Source organism: Papio anubis, unplaced genomic scaffold (assembly GCF_008728515.1).
Source record: "Papio anubis isolate 15944 unplaced genomic scaffold, Panubis1.0 scaffold923, whole genome shotgun sequence".
Classification (NCBI taxonomy): Eukaryota; Metazoa; Chordata; class Mammalia; order Primates; family Cercopithecidae; genus Papio; species Papio anubis.
Window position 1 is genome coordinate 9,562 of NW_022169480.1, and position 19,953 is coordinate 29,514.

The following is a 19,953-nucleotide window of genomic DNA, read 5'->3' on the forward strand; positions in this document are numbered from 1 at the left end:
CTGTTGAATGACTGGATGGCAGGCTGCTGAACTGTTGTGACCTCTACAGAAACGGACTCAGCAATCTTCTTTGGACACATTTCGGAGCCATCTCTGAAGACCCCAAGTGTGCCACTAAATGGGGGTAAGCTAGGCAGGCAGGGTGCGGAGGGTGGACCCCAGAAGAACTGTTGCAGGAAGTCAGGGACCCCGAACAGAGGGACCAGCTGAAGCCACGGCAGAAGAACATAAATTGTGAAGATTTCATGGACATTTATTAGTTCCCCAAATTAATACTTTTATAATTTCTTACGCCTGTCTTTACTGCAGTCTCTAAACATAAATTGTGAAGATTTCATGGACACTTATCACTTCCCCAGTCAATACTCTTGTGACTTCCTATGCCTGTCTTTACTTTAATCTCTTAATGCCGTCATCTTCTTCGTAAGCTGAGGAGCATATATGCCACTTCAGGACCCTGTGATGATTGTGTTAACTGCACAAACTGTTTGTAGAGCATGTGTGTTTGAACAATATGAAATCTGGGCACCTTGAAAAAAGAACAGGATGACAGTGACGTTCAGGGAACAAGGGAGGTAACCTTAAACTGACTGCCGGTGAGCAGGACGGAACAGAGCCATATTTCTCTTCTTTCAAATGCACATAGGAGAAATATCGCTGAATTCTTTTTCTCAGCAAGGAACATCCCTGAGAAAGAGAATGCACCTTGAGAGTAGGTCTATAGATGGCCCCCCTAAGGCGACCACCTTTTATGGTCGAAGCTGAAGGGATGAAATAAGCCTCAGTCTCCTGTAGCAATCCCAGGCTTATTTAGGACAAGGAAATTCCCGCCTAATAAATTTTGGTCAAACAGGTTGTCTGCTCTCAAACCCTGCCTCCTGATAAGATGTTATCAATGACAATGCATGCCCGAAACTTCATTAACAATTTTAATTTTGCCACATCCTGTGGTCCTGTGATCTCGCCCTGCCTCCACATGCTTTGTGATATTTTATTACCTTGTGAAGCATGTGATCTCTGTGACCCACACGCTGTTCGTGCACTCCCGCCCCTTTTGAAATCGCTAATAAAAACTTGCTGGTTTTATGGCTCGGGGAACATCACGGATCCTGCCGACATGTGATATCTTCCCTGGACACCCAGCTTTAAATTTCTCTCTCTTGTACTCTTTCCCTTTATTTCTCAACCCAGCTGAGACACCTAGGAAATAGAAAAGAACCCACATTAACCATCGGGAGCGGGTTGTCCCAATAGAGAACAGCAGCTTCCTCAGAGGATTCACAAACAGCACAGTCAGACTTTTGGCTTGTTTGAAACCAGTAACTGGAAGAAGACACTACCGGAACTGAGGATCGCACAACTCCGGGAACGTCACCTCACGCCACTGATAACAACCAAGCGTCACGAGGCTTTCAATGGCCCAGAACTCAGCCAAAATCCACAGACCTCTGAACCACAAGCAGCACGAGGACAGAGTCGGGGAGGTGTGGCTGGACAACACCTCATGAGGCAGAAGAGCTGTGTCAGAGGTGTCAGCTGAGCACAAGCCCTGTCTGAGGCCGTGGTGACTGGCTACAGCCGGGCAGTGGAGGGCCTTGGAAGCTGAAGGGTGGCCTTGGCATGGACTCTGGTCCTTGGGGGGCAGGCTCTTGGGTCCCAGTTCTGCTCGGGGTGGTCCTGTGAAGCACTAGACTCCTAGCGGGTGGTCATCAGGGAGGGTCTGACAGAGCTGGACAGCCCAAGGGTCATCAGGGCTCAGAGGGTCTGAGGTTATGTCAACCTGGCCTGCCCCAGAACTGCAATGCGGAGGGGCACTGCTCTCGGCCCTAGCGACACACACTGACGCTTTGCTGCCAAAAACCTTTAATATGCCCTGGTCCCAGGCTGTGTTCAGCAAAGCGGAGACAGCAGTGCTTCCAGCTTCATGGTTCCCAGGCTCAGGTTCCTCCTGGGGGAGGCGGGAGGGCAGCCCTCACACCTGGCACCCCTGAGTGCCATACTCCTGGAGGAAGTCATTGAGCTGTGTGCAGGCTGCCCGCTGGCGGGTGCTCCGGCACAGGCGTTCAGAAGGCATCTCCTCGATCCAGCTATTCGAGTCCAGCAGGTACTGGGGGCTGCAGGCAAAGGGGCAGTCAGCAGGGCTCGGGAGGATGGCAGTTGGGAACAGAGAGCACAGGCATCTGGCTTCTGAAGGGCAAGGCCTAGGTGGTGAGGCATGGGGAGCGCAAGAGACTGAGGGGATCAGATGACTCACTGTCCCTCGAGGTCATAGGTGGCCCCATCCAGACCCATGATCAAATATTCTCTCCCAGGTTCCAAGCGAAGGCGGCAAGACGCTCGAACCAGGAAGTTGCGCGTCTGATTAATAGTGGCCTTGACATCCTTGGCTGCGGGGATGACGTGCACAAAAGGGGTCAGAGGGGAAGAGAAGGTGCAGGGCGAGCCCAGGCCAGCAGCTCTTGTAGTTTCCCTTTCCTTATTCCACCTTTCACCGCCCCAGAGAGAGTGAGGCAGCGCCACTGCCTCCCTATTTATGGCCAAGCCCAGGGCTTCGGACACGCCGAGGGGATTTTCACACTTCCAGATGGTCAGGTCCTCAGCCAGACCTCAGCCTCCCTGTCTCCCCCCAGCCCTGCCCGCCCGTTTGTTCATACTGAAGTGCAGGACTTGGGTGATCTTGGTCTCAAAGAGGCGGAAAGCCGCTCTGCTGTCTTCTCGGAGAACCTTAACCTGGAAGCCTAAGAGGGGGTTAGGAGAAGGGAGAAAGGTGAATTACTTTCAGGCTGAGAGGGCATGAAGTTGGTGTCAGAGCAAAGAGGCTGCATCCATGACCTGCAAGAGGGGCAGGCTACACCCACAGAGGCCAAAACAGCCAGTCCCCGAGGGAGGGTCAGGCCAGGGCCTCGGTGGGAAGACTGACCGTACTCCACACGGGGGTAGTAGCAGGCAAACTTCATCCTGTAGCCATCCTCGTCCTGCAGACCCCGCTCCAGGGCGTGACGCTGGCGAGGGCACTTCCCTGAAGTCGGGGGCCCCATCAGACAGTGTGGGGGGTCCCCGGCCATCTCGCCTCCACTGCCCCGCCCCAGGCCCTCAGCTTAACCCTCAGCACACTGGCAGACTTCAGCAGAACACAAGGTGGCCAGGAGAGTCTGTTTCATTTCTGTGCCCCATAAAACACAGAACATCTGCGCTCTGGAGAACACAGAGGAGTTAGGGTCCCTCTGTTCTGCCTCCTCAGTCCCAGGGAGCCCCAGCGCTTTCTGCCCCCCACACTACCCCAGGGTCCACTGTCCCACAAGAGGGCACCTATGCCACAGCTCTCCCGAACTCCAGGGTGCCCCGCAGTGCTCACCCGGGTTGTAGTAGTCGTACAGGGCTGCGCTGGCCGGCTGCACCAGCCCCACGGGAACTTCCCTGGCATTCTCAAAGCCCAGGCACTCCCTGTGAGGTGGGAACTCAGGCCCATGTGGGAGGTGAGAGCATGAGGGGACTCACCTTGGGCCCTGCAGCCCCCTATACTGGATTTCCTTGGCCTATTTTTGTTTGGTTCCTCTTGGCCTTCTCTCCAGTGTCCTTCACATTCTGTTACCCTCCTACTCAGAGAACTCTCCAAGCTGCTCCGCAAGGTCGCTGGTGACTTCACTTCCCAGAGGGTGACCTTGCACCAGTCTTCACTGCCCCAGGCCCTCAGCAGAGTCTTGCATCATGGACATGTTCTCTGTGAGACTGTCCCTAAGCTAAGGGTTAGCTTCCGGAACACCCTTGGTTCTGAGCTGGTCATTTCTTACGTTCCCTCCTTCAGAACTTGCTTCCTCAGTGCTCCCCTGTGGGGGCCTCAACCACTCCTGCCTTCCACTAAACCACTCCAGGCTGATGATTCCCAGCCTGCACTTGCAGCTCCATCTCTGCATTAGGGTTTTGGCAGGACCTGTAAGTTCTCCAAGGCACTCTGCCTGCCCCCAAACCCACTCACCCTCCTGCCAGCCTCAACTTTGTCATGGATACAACTGGGTCCTCCTTTATTGGCCATAACCTAACTGCAGGTTCTGTCATCCTGCCTGACCCCCTGACTCAGGTCCCAGGCCTGACCCCTCCTCATGCCCATGCGGGCCCAGTCCACACGGTGCCGTGCCAGTGTCTCTCCTGAGCTGGGCTGCCGCGCCGTCAGCTCCCTCTCCGGGAATCTTGCTGGCTGTGTTTTCCATTGTGTTCAACCCAGATGTGTCAGCCAGGCTTCCCCAGCTGATGGGGGCTGGCCCCTCTGCACACACTGGGTAGGGGTCTCCCTGACCGAGAAACAGCTGGCTAATGAAAGCCACCACACCTTTCTCACATTTTCTCCCAGAGGTTACAGTAAATGTTCAAAAAACATTTTGAAGGTTGGGCTCAAAATGTTTGGTGGCTCTAGCCTGTAAACCCGGTACTTTGAAAGGCCTAGGCCAGAGAATTGCTTGTGGCCAGGAGTTCAAGTCTAGCCTGGGCGACAGAGTGAGACCCTGTCTTTAATAACTAAATAAATAAAAATGTTTTGAAGGCTATAAGAGGGTTGATAACTATTTTAGTCAAATAAGGCCGTGAAAAGACAAATACAACTGTCATCTATGGCCACCATCACTTTGTAAAAGAAAATACACTTCAATATTAAAAAAAAAAAAATAGGAAGTTCAACAAAAAAACAAAGGCAGCCCCTCAAGCTGAATAAAAGCGGCTTTACGAAGCATCGTCTCAAGCCCCAAGGGTCCCCGCTGACTGGCACCGGCCCCTGCCACCTGCAGGTCTGCCCCTTACTCTGCTGTGTCTCACAGGCTCACATCCTCCTCCTTCTCGCTGATGACATCAAGTCCCCAAGAGCACCGGCGGCTGACACAGCTGTCTCCTGAGAAACCTCCTAACGCACACTCAGTACACCCAGTGCCATCGAGTCCCTTCCTGCGTCACCTCTCCCCACTCACCGAGTCAAAATACAGCAGGACGTGGGGCCCCTCGGTCTCAAAGTGACTCACGTAACGGTCAGAGAGGGAGGTCAGCTGTGGAAAAGGGGAGGTGGTCACAGGTCACAGGCCCTGCACATGACAGGGCTCAGCACCGGGGCAGAGGGGGTTGCCCTGGGGTCTGACCACACCTTCTCTAGGTCAGCACGCAGGGCGTGGAATCCACTCAGGAGGGTGATGTCCGCGATGGCCATGCCAGACAGCCCCACCTTGCCATTCCGCCTGTGGAGAGATGTGACCTGTCGTCCAGGTTCTGCCTGCGCGGGCTCCAGAAGCCCAGCCCCAGCCTGGGTCCTGCCCTCCCTCCCCTGGCCCAGGGCAGCTCCCAGCGCCCACCAGATGCACACGGTGTAGTGCACCCTGGACTCCTGCTCCTCCACCACCTTGGGCGCCTCCCTCCTGCGGCGGTTCCTCCGACCCTCAAACAGCTGCAGGGGTGTCACAGGCTGCAGAGGGACACCTGGGTCGTCCCTGGCTGGAAACTCATCGTACTCATAGTCCTCATAGTCCTCGTTTGCTTCCACTGCACAGGGAAGCATTGTGAGGAGGGCTGGGATGGCCACCTGGCTCCCTGCACCAGCCCCTGCCAGGCCCCGAGGCCTCCCAACCCCCACACTCACTCGTGTACTCGACGTGGCCTTTGACTGTCACTTCTATCTGCAGGTCCTGGCAGGTCGTGTTCTTCATGTCCAGGACATTGTAGATACGAAGGACCTGGCTCAGCAAGGGACAGGGAGAGGACGCAGGACATTTGAGGCCACAGACCTCTCTGGTGCCATACCTAAGGGCGTCTCCCCGGGCTACGGGATTTGAGGCCTTCAGCCCCTTTTCATCCCCGTCACAGCACAGGCCACACTCACGAGTGGCACCAGATTTGCCACAGGCGCCGGGTGAGACAGAAAGGTAAAGAAGCAGGCCCCTGCCCCCAGAGGCCAACACTCCAGGCTGTGCTGGGAAGAGGCTGGACTGAAAAGCTCAGGAAAGGCTTCTGGCCAAGGCTTGAAGGAGGAGAAAGAGTTTGTCCTGCGGGCCAAGAAGCAGGGAAGGACGGGAAAGGCACGGGGATCTGTGTAGGCAAGATCTGTCTGGCCCGAGAGGTGGGCAGAGGCCCAGCCACGTGAGCCATGGGCAGGGGGTGTGACTTTTCCCCAAGGCTGATCTGGCTGGGGCTTTTGGAAGCTCAGTGTCACTGCCGTGTGGACAGTGGATCAGACAGGGGAGTTAAAGAGAAGTTCCAGGTAGGGAGAAGGTCGTCTTAGCACAGAATCTCGGATGCAAGCAGCAAGGGCCACAGGCAGCAGGGGAGCAGAGGAGGAGTCACTAGGGACATAAGGACAGGCTTGGGAGAGGGGCCACTAACACGGCCTCTGGAGTAGTGGCCGGGCTCCTGGCTGGCAGGGGTTCCCATCAGCCTGACAAGAGACACACAATGAAGAAGGGCTTTGGGACACGCCTCGTCTGAGGTGCTGTGGGAGTGGGACGAGTGGGGCCCGTGGTTGAGGGAAGAGGCCTGGGCTGAAGAGTGGGATCCGGGGCCATCAGCACTGAGGCAGGTAAAGGAAACAACAGGTACCCAGAGATGGGGAGAGCAAGCAGGGGAAAAACACCCAGGACGGAAGCACGGGACGCCAACCCTGAGGTGTCTGCCTCCTTCCCCGGACCGTGCGCCTCTGCCCACAGGCCTCTCACTGCACACCCGTCTCCTCCGCCAGTGCCCGGCCCTGCCCCTGCCCGGGCCCTCACCTTCAGGGTTCCTTTGCTGTTTCCTCCCACCTTCACATTGATCTTGCTGCCCAAGGAAAACTTTCAGCAACAGGAAAGGGAAGGCGATGTTAGAAGGGCATAAGCAAACCTATTTTTGCGGCTCCAATAACTTGTCTCCTTCCTCAAAACAGCCCCACCTCCTCCCCCCACCTCACATTTCCACAAAGTCTACACCAGCACGTGAATTATCTCACTTCAGCCTTCTAACAACCCTGTAGGGTACACTCTGCATATGTTACTCTCCAAGTGAGAAAACTGAAGCTCAGAGCTCCAGGTCACACAGGCAGGAAGTCAGTCTTCCCCCAGGGACCCCAGGAAGAAGTGCTGCGGGGATTCCACGGATGGGAGGGTGGGGACGGCTTCTGACCTGGCCACGAGGCCCAGGTGTCCTGGCTACCCCGCGAGGGAGAGGTTCACCGGGGAGTGGTTCACCTGCAGCTCCTCCTCCAGGCCGCGAATCTGGCGGTTGTTCAGCTGTAGCGCGTGGGACCTGAACCCACTGCGGCCTGTGGAGCTGAGAGTCACATTGAGTCCCCTCTCCTCGGTGGTGTGGGAGGCAATCCAGTAGGCAGACAGGGCATCCAGGGCAATCACCGTGTCCTAGGGAGGTTGGGTCAGGACTCAAGCGCTTGTTCTCAGGACTACCCACCCCCAGAGCCCGGGGGCGGCCCCTACTTGGGTACTGCGGAATCCCCCTTGGAAGCTGCCCTGACGGGTGAGCCAGGCTGCAGTCTGGTCTGCCATCTCCGCTTTGCCCTCGTGAAGCAGGAGGTGCAGCAGGGCGTAGGCTGTGGTTTCAATCCACAGGGCTGGGGCCTGGGGCATGGGGTCGGCTGGGTTGCGAGGAGCCGGCGTGGGCGACACGGCATTGCTCTGAGAACTAGTGACTGAGCCCCAGTACAGGTTATCTGGAAGTGAAGGGAAACCGCAAGTAAACAGGAGGGCAGGGAGAAGAGCCTGGTCCCTTGGCCCTTAGTCACTGCCTCCTGGACTCTCCTGATTCTCCCCCAGCACACCCCTGCTTACACCTTGATTACTCCTCTGAGTCTTCATCCAGCCTCTCCCTCTGGGCACCCTCAGGGATCCTATGGTCCCCTGTGCCTCAGATTCACTGCCAGGAGCCCCTCGTCCCTCACCTCCAGTCTCCTGGGCCATTGCCATGAGGTTGTTGTGGGCAACACTCTGCAGGTCCCCGGGGGCCTTGGTCAGTGTCAGGGCATAGGCCGTGATGGCGGCTGCGTGGGCACCCAGGAGCCCGGCACCCGCTTTCTCCCCCAAAAATGAGTTTGCCTTTGAGATGGAGGCTTCCTGGAAGAAAACAGGATGAAGGTCTGGGGCCTGGACTCCTGGGTTCCTGCGGAAAAAGGGGGAGAACTGGGGGCCAGCGGAGGGCAGAAACGCCACTGTCCTTACCACTCTCTGCTTCAATTCCTCTGCACCCTCGTCCTGGAAGACGGCCAGCCCATGATGAAGAGCGATGGTCACAAAGGCTGTGAGTGCCACAGTCTCATCACTGCCCACCAAACCCCCCTAGTGAGGGGAGAAAAGAAGATGTCAAACAGGAGGGGGAAGAGGCAAAGAGACTCCTCCTACAGGTGCCCCTCGGGCCACCCCAGCAGGCCCGCACCTGCATGTTCCTGTGTATCACTGGACAGGGGTCTTGGAACGAGCCATCAGCCTGTTGCTGGGACAGAAGCCACTTAGACGTCTCCTGCAGTTTCTCAGGCGAGCCTCCTACCTGCTCCTGGGCCAAACTCAGGACCTTCAGCACAAAGGCTGTGAGCCTGGAGGGGAGGAAGGAGGGTTGGGGATAAGGACTTGCTTATGGCTACGCCCACGCCCCAGGTGCCTGGTCATTCACCCTCCCATTGTACCAGCTCTGTCCCGCCCCTGCCCAGGACCTGACCCCCTCAGAGCCCTGGAACCCCTCCCCCAACCTCACCAGGTGCTGCTGTCCCGTGACAACCAAGCCGCATAGGAACCATCCGCCTTCCGAAACTGCTGGATCCGCATGTAGCCTTGGAGAAGAGAGGCGGCCGCTCAGGTGACACTCACCCTTCTGCTGTTTGAACCCAAGGCCATGCTCCCCATCCCTATCAGGGGCCCCTTTTCTTTCCCTCTGTAGCCTCCTGGGCTGTCCATCTTCCAGTAACTATCCTTTCCTGGCCCCCCTCCTGCTTGGCCCCACACCCAGAACCTTTCTGGATCAGATCCACAGCGTGGTCCTTGGTCTCGGGGGGCAGTGCGCTCCACTGCTCTGTCTTGTCCAGGTAGCGGGAAGCAGCCAGTGTCGGAGCCAAGTAGATCATGGTTTGCTCCCCACAGCCTCGAGGAAGCCTCAAGAGGGAGGCCACACCTCCTGGTGACAAGGCCCCCTCAGAGCCCAAAGTGTCCAGTGGATCTGAGGCTACATGGGAGGGAGAGGGTGGACGTCTGAGGCTCCACGTCAGAGGCTCACGGGGAGTGGGACCAAGCAGGGATCCACAGGTCTCACATGAATCTGAAGGTGGCCACTGGGAAGGGTCTAAAGGGCACTCCTACCTGTAACCCTCACGTAGCTGTTAAAGTCCCCATCAGGGATCATATTGGGATCAGAGTTGCCAGGAATTTCCAAGGTCCGGCCTCGGTGGTCTGGGGAAATGGGGGAAGTTGGCAGCCTGTCCTGCTGTCCACATCCCCCACCACCTGTACCCACTTAGGAAACCGATGGCTGGAGGTAGAGGGCCACTCACCCAGGGGGTTGAGTTCATAGACCAGCTCCTCTGTATGGATGGCCCCTTCCTTCTGTCTCAGGGAAAACATGGTTGTGGGGTCACACAGGACTACAGCCTGCCCTGCCAGTGCAGACTCCCCCAGGACTTTGAGTTTCAACTCCAGGGACAGAGTTGGATCAGAATTGTAGAAGATGTGAGTAGACCAAGGCATTGATTTGGGTGTTGGGCCCCTGGCCTGGCCAGCAGACACAGTGCTGAGGGTGGAGGACAAAGCTGGGGGCCCGGGGACTTGTATTCAGGGGTGCTCCATTCACCTCAATCTGCAGAACCTTAGACACGGCATCTCCCACAGGGAATTCGAAGGACCCTCGAGCCACCACCTTCAGGGACACAGCGGCTGCTGCTGTGGGCACCACAGAGAAGGCGACAGGCCGGGCAGAGCCCGCAGGCACCAGCACCTGCTGGGCCAGCCCTCCGCCCCCAGCCAGGCACAGCCCCTCCACTGGGGACACGTGGACGCTCACCTGAGGGCATGAAAACGAGGACGGCCAGAGTCCCGGCCCGGTTAGGCTCCCCACCCCTCACTGGACCCTGGCTCCCCCAACCCCGGTATGCTCAGGCTCCCTCGGGGCCTCACAGTCAGGTTTCTATCCAGGTAGTTATAGAGGACAGGCCGCAGCTCCAGCTGCTCAAAGCGGCGGACAGACATGGGCAGGCGGAGGTGCAGGTGGAACTCACGGAACACCCGCAGCTGGACTGGGGTGGCCACACATAGGCCTGAGGGAAGGGAAGTGTGGATAGAAGGGCAGAGATCAGAGGGGCCATCAAAGCTTCAGGGCTGCAGGAGGGAGGGGCGGGGTGGGGTGACCCAGCTCTGTCTCAGTCTGCCTCTGCCCTCTGGCCCACGCCAGCTGCACCGGACCCTCTTCCTACACTAAGAGCAAAGGGAACAGGGAGGGTCACCTCACCTTTGGTTTTGGACAGGCTCAGGCCGTGGATCTCCCACGTGGTCAGAGAGTCGGGGAGCCACAGTGTCAATCTGTGTAGGGAAAGGCAGAGAAGCTCCGTCATACCCCGGGCTGGCCCCCACACACAGCGCAGAGACAAGGCTGGGCCGGCAAACACTCTCACATTTGAAAGCGGTCCACTGTTTCCACTCTCCAGAGCCAGTTCTCTGGGAAGAAGCTGCGCACGGGAATGTCATCCTCATCAATCAGGTCCTCCTCCTGCAGGATCTCCAGGGCTGGGGGACCACGGTGGATGGGAGTGAGGAGGGGGCCGTTCTGCCTTTCCAAGCAGCGCCACCTGTGCCCTAGCCCCACCCAGCCCCTCACCTCGTTGGAGGCCCACCTGGCCTCTGGTCCTGTTCTTCTTGCGCAGACTCTCAGCAAATTGGCAGCAGGACAGGAAGGGCTCCCGGCAGTCCGGCTGCTGCACTCGGGCTGCCCGCTGCTCACAGGAACGCCTCATGGGCAGACGTGTCACCCCATCCTGGCAGCAGCGCTTGGCTGTTGGGGAAGCATACTGACCCACTGCGGGGCCAGGTGGGGTCAGCACGAGAGGACAAAAAGGACATACACCTCAGCCCCCGCCCAGACCCCTTGAGACCAGTAACATAAGAGAGGCTGGTGGAGAGAGCTGCCCACCCTTCCACTTGTAATCCCGGAATTCGGATCTCTGGCCCCAAATACCACACATTGGTTCAGCAAGGAGGCGAGGGGCAGAGAGGCAGACCCCCAAACTTGATCCCACGTGGAGAGCCCAAGCTGCTGCCTAGGCACCCACAACTCACATTTCTCATTAATCGCCTTTTGGAAGTTTACGTTTCTCTTTTTCCGGGTTGTCTTCTCCTTGGGACAGCCCAGTCCTGGTAGAGAGCAAGGCTGCAGTCCAGCCGTCAGGCACTCAGCCTCCTCCCCTCCCCGCCTTCCCCTGCCCAGCCCTTCCCACCCCGACTCTTCCTACCTGGCCCCCTCGGGCCCTTCCTCCTTCCTTATCTTCCTGCCACCCACTCCCCTTCCTTCTCTGTTCTCACTCTTTCTGGAGAAGGTCCATTGGTCTCCATCAGAAAAGGCCAGGCCCGCTGCCTGGAACACCTGAAGGGCACTGTCCCCACCCCCAGGACCACAGCCGAGATCATAGCTGTTCATAACTTCAAAGACCTGCAAGAAGAGGCAGGAATGCTAGGAGCCAAGCATGGCTGATGGGGCAGGACCGAGCACTTGGCACAGGTGAGAGGGCAGCGCATGGAAGGATAGGAAAGGATACAGAGCGAGGAGATGGAGACCACAGGGCCAAGTGGGGAAGAGTCTGTGGGGAGTCTCAGTGGGATCCTGGGGCTGCGCCCAGGGCCCAGGGCAGCAGGGGGATGAGCCATGGAGGGGTGGGAGGGCTGGGGAGAGGGTCTGGACAAACCTTGCCCATGTTGAGGGGCTTGTGGGACTTGCTGCCTACAGCATACAGAGCTGTGTCCAAGGCTCCCAGCGCCACCAGGGCTGGGGAGTCAGTTTCTAAGTGGAGTTTCACGGACTCCCCGTTCCGGTATTCCTTGGCACCGTCCACGCTGAGTTCCAGCTGGCAGGGGCCGAAGGTGGGGGTGGTCAGAGTGAGAGAGCTTCCCTCAGTCCCAGTATCGTCACTGCTCCCCAAGCTAAATCCATGCCCTGTTGGCAATCACCCTGTCCTCAACCCCCTCAGCACAAGTGCCATCTCGCCTGATCCCAGTCACCTTGCCCTCGCAGGCCCCAGCCTGGACATCCACTCGCAGGGAGTTGGCCACTGGGTGGTCTCCATGGTAGTAGAAGGCCACAAAGTAGAAGGAGGGTGCCAGGTGATGGTCCACAAACACAGAGACCGAGGTCAGGGTCCTCTTGGGCTCTCGATTCATGAACACGATCTGCCCTCGGGATAGGATCTGGGCCAAGAAGGGGAGGGACAAGAGTGGTTGCCTCTTCATGGGACAGCCCCAGCCTTGAACCCCCCAGCCCCACACAGAGGGCTCTTCCCTGCACCCCAGTCCTCGACTCCCCAGCTCATGCACACCATGTAGTAGTAATGAGAAAAGGTGGCCCCACTGCCCACGGCTCGCAAGTTCAGGTTCAGAGTGTCCCCAACACGAGGAGGTCGAGAATCCGGCCGCTCAATAGACAGAAACCCGGGGCCTCCTGAAGGTGGGGCTGCCACAGTGAGCCTGGCTATGGCTGGATAGGGGGAGCCTGCAGATACCTGGAGAGAGGGGCAGGTGCAAATAGGGTAGTAGCTCAGAGCCAGGCACCCCACTTTCCCCCCAAATCAAGCCATGGATCCTCGGAACCCCAGCTCACCCTCCTCCCCTTCCCCCACCATCTCCCAGGGGTCCGAGGAGTCCTACCGAGAGCTGCAGCTCTGAGATGGTCTGAGGGATAATGATTGGAATGCTGACTTGGCCGCTCCCATCTGTGTTCTGTTGAATGTCACGGACTTCAGGAACAGACCCAGGAGAAGACACTGTGGCAGAAACTTTGACAGGAATGCCAGAAGCTGGGGAGCCTGACATCTCACGGACCAAGGCCTAGGCAGGTAAAGGAGGGCAGGCAAAAGAGAGTTGTCAGACCCTGAGCCCTCATAACTACCACCCCCTCCCTACTCATCCTTCCCCTCTGGAAGAAACCTGCAGCAGGAAGGGGGCCCCAGGCACAAGGTGTCGCTTGGTCTTGCTAAGATCCAAGGAGAAGGGAGATGACACAAAAGACCAGGATGTGAGCTCTGCTTCCTCCATCTCCCCACCTGCAAAACAAAGGACAGAGAGAGGTGGGGGACAGAGCCCAAGAAGAGAGGGACAGGAGGATAAATGGTGAGTGGCTTGAGTGGTTCCCTCCCACAAAACAGTGAGCTCCCAGGGCACAGGCCGCCGTATTCCTGTCTGTGCATGCTGAGGCCCAGCACAGGACATTGAACAACACATGTCCACTGGAGGAGTGAATGAATAGCAGAACAAGCAAATAAATAAATAAACTGAGCCAGGGAAAAGGGCCGAGTCACAGAGACAGGGTTGGAGAGAGACCAGGTCTCCTGGGTGTTTCCTGGTTTTGAGTCTGAGACGAGGTGGGAGAAGTGGCGTGGTGTTGGTGTTGGTGCTGGAGGACAGAGGGTTAGCTCAGAGGTCAGAGGCAAGGTCTGGGGTTACAATAAGGGAAAGTCACCCACCTGGAGACTCAATGATGGCTGCAGCAACGTAGAGGCGTAGCCCCAGGAGGTCAGTCATGCCCATATTCAGCTTCCCCAGGGCATCCTGGAACTCTGCCTTTGAGAGGGAAATGTGGCTCTGTCCATTCACCAGCTGGGGCATAGAAAGAAACAGGACATATGATGGTGACTGAGTCTCACCTCCCTTGCCCCTTCCCCTCCCCAGCCCCTATCCTCCTTCCTACCTTGGTCTGACTCTCCAGCCCCCGAAGGAAAGTCTTCTTACCATCCTCATCTAGAAGCCCAAAGCGCACATACGCCACCCCCTGCACTGGCTTCCCATAGATGTACCTGTCGTGACAGAGAGAAGAGGGTGGGCCAAGGGCTGGGGGGAATAATGGCCTGAGGGAGGGGAAGCAGGAGCCCATTCATACTGAGTAGGGAGCAGGACCCAGTGCTGGCGGGCAGAGGTGGGGAGGGAGGTATTACCTGGCCTGGATGTCTAACTGGATTTCATCAAGATGGCCTGGCACCGTCAGGATGTAGGGCTTTCCAGTGGTGATCTTCACCTCAAAGTTAGGAAGGACTGACCCAGGGTGAAGGGACAGGCAGGTCAGACTCTAGCTCAAAGACTCCCCTCCACCCAGGGCTGTGGCACCCATATCCCCCTGCCCTGAGCTGCACCCACTATGTTTCCTCCCACCCTTATTTCCTTCAGGAAAGCAGTTGCCTGTCCCTCCAGTTTCCAGCTCTCACCGTATTTCTTCACCTCAAACTGGGTGCTGCGGTTGGATTCCAGGCCATCTGAGAATCGGGCTGAGATCTTCCAGGTCCCTGGCCTGAGAACGGACAAGGAAGGGACTCAGCCCATCTGTGCAGTGGGGCACCGAGAGCCAGAGGCCTGCTTCCCTGGGCAGAGGACTGTGGGGGTTAACCAGAGGCTCAGGAGGCTGAGGGCCAGGGCATCCCGGGACGTGCCTCTGCGTGGGAGGTGGAGAGCCTAACAGGAATTGGGGTGGTGTAGCTTGGGGACAGCCCCCACATTGGGAGAGCTCACTCTGAGATGTCTGGGATCACAAAGTCATCCTGGAAGATGGACGAGGGCAGGTACACGTCCTTCTTCCGCACGCGGAGGCCATGAGAGTTCTGCAAGGGGAGAAGTGGTCACAGGCAGGAGGTCGCATCAGTGGCCAGGATCAGGAAGGCCAGAGGTCGGGGACTCACCTCCACTGTGACTGTGATGGCGTCAGTGCTCGGGCGCATCTTTTGATCCAGAGCAAAGACCCGGTACCGAACTGGGAGAGGAGGGGGAGAGAGGTGAGCAGGGATCCATGTGCAAGGGGAGAGTGGGTCCAACTCCACAGAGGGAGTGGGGGACAAATATTTCCTAAGCAGCCCTCCCATGTGGCACTTTCTTTCAGGTTATCTCACTTAGAGGGCACCAAACTCATCCTGACAGGGCATGGAGGGGGTTCAATGTTGAGGCCCTGGGGCTGAGACTCACCCCGCTGGCCAGGGTTGTAAATGGGCTGGTCCGTCTGCAAAAAGAGGTGCCCCCGGCGAGAGGAGAAGAGCAGGTTGACACCCTGGATGTTCGTCTTTCTGGACAGAGAGTCCTTTAGCCATGGCGACTGGGCCACCAGCTGGACCTCAGGGCCTCTGAGGAGTTGATGGAGGCCACAGCTCTTCACATCTTTCAAGGGCACCTGTCAGGAGAGGGAGACGGAGCGGGTCACAGAGCAAGAGAGAGCTGGCCAAAAAGGACAACATAGAGAGGGAGAAACATAGAAGGAGAACGCGAGGCTGGGAAGACAGGAGGGGAGGAGGCCGGTGGGAAGATGAAGACACTTACAGGACAGAGGGGAACAGGGCGGGAGCCCCACAAGCAGCAGGAGGGCGTGGGGTCTAGTTACCTGGAGACTGAGGAGTGCGAAGTCTCTGTCTGAGCTAAGGGTGAAGTCCACCTTTGGGGAGCAGGGGACATTATTATGAGATGGATTTCGCAGGAACACTGATCCTTTCACTACCTGTCCTCGGGGCACATCCTGGAGCTGCACCCCCACCGACAGGGGGACCCCCAGATGAACCACAGAAGGAGAGAACAAGAGCAACCTGGGGAGAACAGACAGGATCAGCAGTCAGACTTGGCTCTGACCCTCCAACCCTGCTCTCCCTCACTCCTGAATCGGGTCCTGTTGCCAGCCCTGCCCCAATCCAAGCACCCAGCATCCCGCCTCCAGGACCTGGGCTTCTGCAGAGACAAGGTGAAGAAGCTGGATGCCCAGATCAGCCCCCAGAGGAGCCTCATGGCTGGAGGATGCAAGAGGGGTTAGATCCGTCTGTCTGTCTGCTACCTTCTGGCCAAGCTAGGGCTTGGGGCAGAGTTGACTCTGGACCTTGCTCCTCCCCCAGCCCAGCTAAGCTGGGAAACCACGTGACAGCCAAGAAATGCAACTGGCCTCAGGCCCAGTGTTGTGGGGGCGCCCCGGACACCTGGGTCTCCAGGGGAATCTCTGAATCTTGGCCCAGAAATAACCTTGTCCTTCCCTGTTAACCCCTCATTCCAGTGCCTGAGCACCTCCCCCTACCAGGTATATCTGTACCAGGGTATAGGTGCACACAAGCTCCTGTGTACATGGGCGTACAAAGGCCCAACATGGCCCACGAGTGCAGGATATTTAAAGGCCCTCACAAAACAGTGACAGGTTTCTAAGACACTTGTCTCTTACTTTCATTCCAACACAAATTGAACAATACTAGGCTTTTGCTTTTTTAAGCCCTAACAGAAATTCCATGGTTTAGGAGATGACGTACACCCGTACCACTCCACAGGGAGAGTGGTCTGGTGAACCCCTAACCCCTTTCCTCTCTGAACGAGGCAAAGCTCAGACTTCACCTCTACCCCTAAACAAGGCACCCAAGCACACGTCTCAGTAAATAAAGGACATCCAGAAAATACCACAGGCAGAAGTACTTTATTTGGCAATTTTAACATGACACGTAGGGAAAAGAACCCTGCCCTCCTTCACCAGCCTCCCCAGAAATCCCACCTTCCTATTTCAAGACAGAGTAATAACAGCACCATTTTACACGAAAGGGAACAGCCACAGCCTTGGCACCATTTCTGGTTCCACTTTCCATGGAAGGGCAGAGAAGCACTGCTCAAACCCCACCACCGGGTCAGAGCCCAGGCAAACAGCAGCAGCCACATCTGACCCTTTGCATACACGAGAGCCCAACACTCTTCCTGGCTCCCAAGCCTTCCCAAGGTGACCCTGTTTCAGCCACCATCATGCAGCAATTCCAGTCTCCTCCAGGCCCACTCTGGGGAGCTGAGCAATGATGAGCAGAATCTTCATGTCTCTGGCAGGCGGAGGAGGGTTCCAGAAGTGGTAGAGATGCTGTGCAGGAGAAAGACAAGGCTGGAGCCAGACGCCTAGGCTCAAGTTGTGAGGAGAGCTTATAACTTGGGAAGGGGTGTTCCCAGGTTCCAGAGAAGAATGAGATCCACTGGCCTTCACTAGGGAACTAAGCAGGGAGGAAATCCGACCCTGGGTCATCTGCCAGAGGCCCGGGCAAGACTCACCAGTCCACTAGCTGGGCCCCAATGAGGTCGTGCACATGGTAGGTGAGACCAAGCCGTACAACAGCAGGAGCCCGCCGGCCCAGGAGCTCTGATAAGAGCAGCTCCCGATACTTGGACTTCCGGACCATGCCAAGGACAGCCTGGCGCCCTGGAGAAGTGGCAAAGGAGAAGGAAAGGTGAATAAGGCGTAGAGGCCTGAGTAGTCACCAAAAGGTGAGGGGCTGTAGGCCTGAGCTGCAGGCCTGAGCTGCAGATGGGATACCTTTAACAAAGTACTTGATGAATCTCCCAGCTCCAGGCACAGCTAGCCACCAGCTTCCAGCATCTCGGACGGTGAGGACTCCTGCGTTCACCAGATGCCTGAGGGCAATGGGAAGCCAGCAGAGATGAGGTCTGGGCTCTGAGAACAACCACTCCTCCTCATCCATTAATATTTACACAAGTCTCGAGAAACACGGGCAACCACGCAAGAGAAAGTGGATAACAACACCCCAACCTGGGGTGGTTGTGTGCTTGCACCAACTGCCTCTGTTGGTGCAGTTGCTTGTTCCAGGACCCCTACGTGGACTGCCCTCCCTCCACTCTCTTTTCCTGCTACTATTACTCATTCATTTAAATAGTTTCTCTTCCCTGACCACACGTCCTGACACACATTCAGTCTCAGGACTGAGGAGAGGAATCAGGGTCTTCTGCGCTCCCGCCACTACCTAGGCAGACCTCGCCAAGGCTCCCATCACATCTCTCTGAGAGTGTGTCTGCCCATGTGAGACCGGTGCTACAGCTCTTCAAATACTTTCACATATTCCATGCGTTACAAAGTAGGAGGCCTGAGCCAGATAGAGCCTCTCAAAATTATATTTTTCTTTAGCGCCTGCCCAGTTGTTTTTTAGCTTTGGGTTTTTTTTGTTTTAATGTGAATGTTTAGGGGTATCCCAACTCCTATCATTCTCTATCCTCTTAGTCCTAGTATAATTAATATCAAGCTTTTACAGTTCCTGCCAGGCCCCTGCATGCTTTTGATAAGCCACCAAGGACTGAATTCTATTCCAGGGCTCTTTCTAAGGCCCCAGGTAAGATAGGTCTCCTCTCTTGTGGGGAGGAATAAAAACTTGGGTCATTTTATTAAAAAGAAGAGTCAGCCTTTTGGCAGCTTTTCTGGCAGGTTCACCAAAAAAGCAAAAGGACAGGCTGCATGGAACTGGAGGGAGCCAGGGAGGCGTCAGATGCCTGACTTTGTTGGTTCCACAAGTCTCACGTGATTTCTGAGTCCCTGAAGCCAAAGGTCTGTGTCATTTGGTCCTGCTGGAAACTAAGGTCCCCACAGGCTGGAAGTACTGAAGCTAGAAATTTCTGCACTGCCCCAGCATACGGTCGGCCATCACAGGCCTTGAGGACCTAGAAGCAGAGATGAGAAGCATGGTCCGTCCCCATCCTCACTCTCCACCAACGTCTCCACCCCTAGGACAGCATTTCTCTTCCTGTCTTACCTCTTGCTCAGATCCTTCCACCTCTCATACCCTTCCTCCTCCTCCTCTCCCTCCTCTCCCCAGTCTTCACCCTCTCGCTCCTCCCTCTTTCCCTCCTGTCTCTCTCCCTCATATTACTACTTACCAGGGCCCTGTGCCCTCTCCATGGGATGTGGGGGCAGAGAAATTCTTTCTTTTGTTTTTATTTCTGTTTCCCAACTTCCCTATCTCCCCCAACCTGTTCCCTGCCCCTGGCACCCCTGACACACACAGTCACATACTCTGGTCCTGTAGTCCTCAGTGAAGATAATTCCGTGGGCATCCAAGTCAAAGCCCAGCTGGACGATTCTGATCTCCCCCTGCTCTTGAAGCTCCTTCTGTCTCCACAGAGAAGAGAGTGAAAAGAGGGGTATCAGGGTAAGATGCTCTGCTATACTCTGGGCACTCTCAGGCAGGGAGATTCTGTCAATATTGGGGCAAATTTCTCTTAGTAAAGAAAAAACTGTGTGAGAAGATAATCAGGTAAATGACCAAGCAGCCTTTTCCAACTAGCTACCCACTATCTCATCCACCTGCCTTATCTATGGTCTGTCAAACAGTCAATATAATTTTCTAAGACCAGGCACTAAGATAAAATAATGATTAAGATGCAGGCTCTGGCTTCAAAACATTAACAGGAAAATTCTGGGTGGGGTAAGGTGGGGAAGAGTATGGGATTCAATGTTTAAAACAAATAAAAATGAACCAGGACTTCTGTTTATGAGAATACAGCAAGAACTAATACACCTGTTGAAAATTAACTAAAATGCTGGATAAAATGTTATTTAAAAATTGTTTAAGACCAGGTACAGTGGCTCATGCCTGTAATCCAGCATTTTGGGAGGCTGAAGTAGCAGGATCAATTGAGGACAGGAGTTCGAGACCAGTTTGGGCAACACAGTGAGACCCCCATCTCTACAAAAAATGTAAAAACTTAGCCAGAAGTGGTGGCAGAGACCTGTAGTCCTAGCTACTTGGTAGATTGAGGCAAGAGGATCACCTGACCCAGGAGTTTGAGGCTGCAGTAAGCTAGGATTGCAACTGGGCAACACAGTGAGACTCCGTCTCTTAAAAAAAATTGTTTAGACACTAAAGAGTTCACAAGATAACAGGAATTACCACTAATATAACATCTAAGTAGGCCGGGTGAGATGGCTCACACCTGTAATCCCAGCACTTTGGGAGGCTGAGACAGGAGAATTGCTTGAACCCAGAAAGTTGCTGTG

The 19,953-nt window shown here is 56.1% G+C and overlaps 2 protein-coding genes across 4 annotated transcripts; both read right to left on the bottom strand.

Annotated features, from left to right (window-relative positions):
• Window positions 1-1,846: 1,846 nt before the first annotated feature.
• LOC101024934 (complement C4-A) lies at window positions 1,847-16,017 on the bottom strand. Its single transcript, XM_031662735.1, is given in 42 exon segments — window positions 1,847-2,114; window positions 2,255-2,387; window positions 2,655-2,738; window positions 2,921-3,019; window positions 3,104-3,158; window positions 3,161-3,195; window positions 3,356-3,458; window positions 4,956-5,030; window positions 5,126-5,216; window positions 5,331-5,517; window positions 5,615-5,708; window positions 6,738-6,797; window positions 7,191-7,358; window positions 7,434-7,666; window positions 7,895-8,066; window positions 8,172-8,288; window positions 8,386-8,542; window positions 8,701-8,776; window positions 8,956-9,165; window positions 9,300-9,389; window positions 9,491-9,542; window positions 9,787-9,996; window positions 10,110-10,249; window positions 10,441-10,511; window positions 10,604-10,715; window positions 10,807-11,004; window positions 11,265-11,339; window positions 11,508-11,634; window positions 11,888-12,046; window positions 12,201-12,386; window positions 12,515-12,697; window positions 12,843-13,022; window positions 13,122-13,237; window positions 13,658-13,790; window positions 13,882-13,987; window positions 14,126-14,222; window positions 14,393-14,475; window positions 14,694-14,782; window positions 14,861-14,931; window positions 15,141-15,342; window positions 15,550-15,748; window positions 15,880-16,017. Coding segments are annotated over 42 exon segments (5,235 nt in total). The 5' UTR covers window positions 15,945-16,017; the 3' UTR covers window positions 1,847-1,972.
• A 575-nt stretch (window positions 16,018-16,592) lies between these two features.
• STK19 (serine/threonine kinase 19) lies at window positions 16,593-19,591 on the bottom strand. 3 transcript variants are annotated; one of them, XM_003918543.3, is made up of 5 exons: window positions 18,970-19,591; window positions 18,478-18,617; window positions 17,485-17,582; window positions 17,223-17,370; window positions 16,593-17,037 (listed from the first exon to the last, which is right to left on the bottom strand). In XM_003918543.3, exons 2-5 carry the CDS (start codon window positions 18,513-18,515, stop codon window positions 16,992-16,994), a joined length of 330 nt encoding a protein of 109 aa, XP_003918592.3. In that variant the 5' UTR covers window positions 18,516-18,617; window positions 18,970-19,591; the 3' UTR covers window positions 16,593-16,991. The 3 variants fall into 3 exon arrangements, with proteins under 3 accessions (XP_003918592.3, XP_031518594.1, XP_031518593.1); XM_031662734.1 differs by lacking the exon at window positions 18,478-18,617; XM_031662733.1 differs by lacking the exons at window positions 18,478-18,617; window positions 18,970-19,591 and having other exon boundaries at window positions 17,485-18,471.
• Window positions 19,592-19,953: the final 362 nt, after the last annotated feature.

Bases quoted from the DNA above. Each gene is read 5' to 3' on its own strand.
- STK19 (XM_031662733.1), bottom strand. From the start codon at position 17,650: ATGGATGAGGAGGAGTGGTTGTTCTCAGAGCCCAGACCTCATCTCTGC. The intron at 17,371-17,484 runs GTATCCCATCTG...CCACTTCTCCAG, and splicing joins CATCAAGTACTTTGTTAAAG to GGCGCCAGGCTGTCCTTGGC. The intron at 17,038-17,222 runs GTGAGTCTTGCC...TCTCCTGCACAG, and splicing joins GGGGCCCAGCTAGTGGACTG to CATCTCTACCACTTCTGGAA.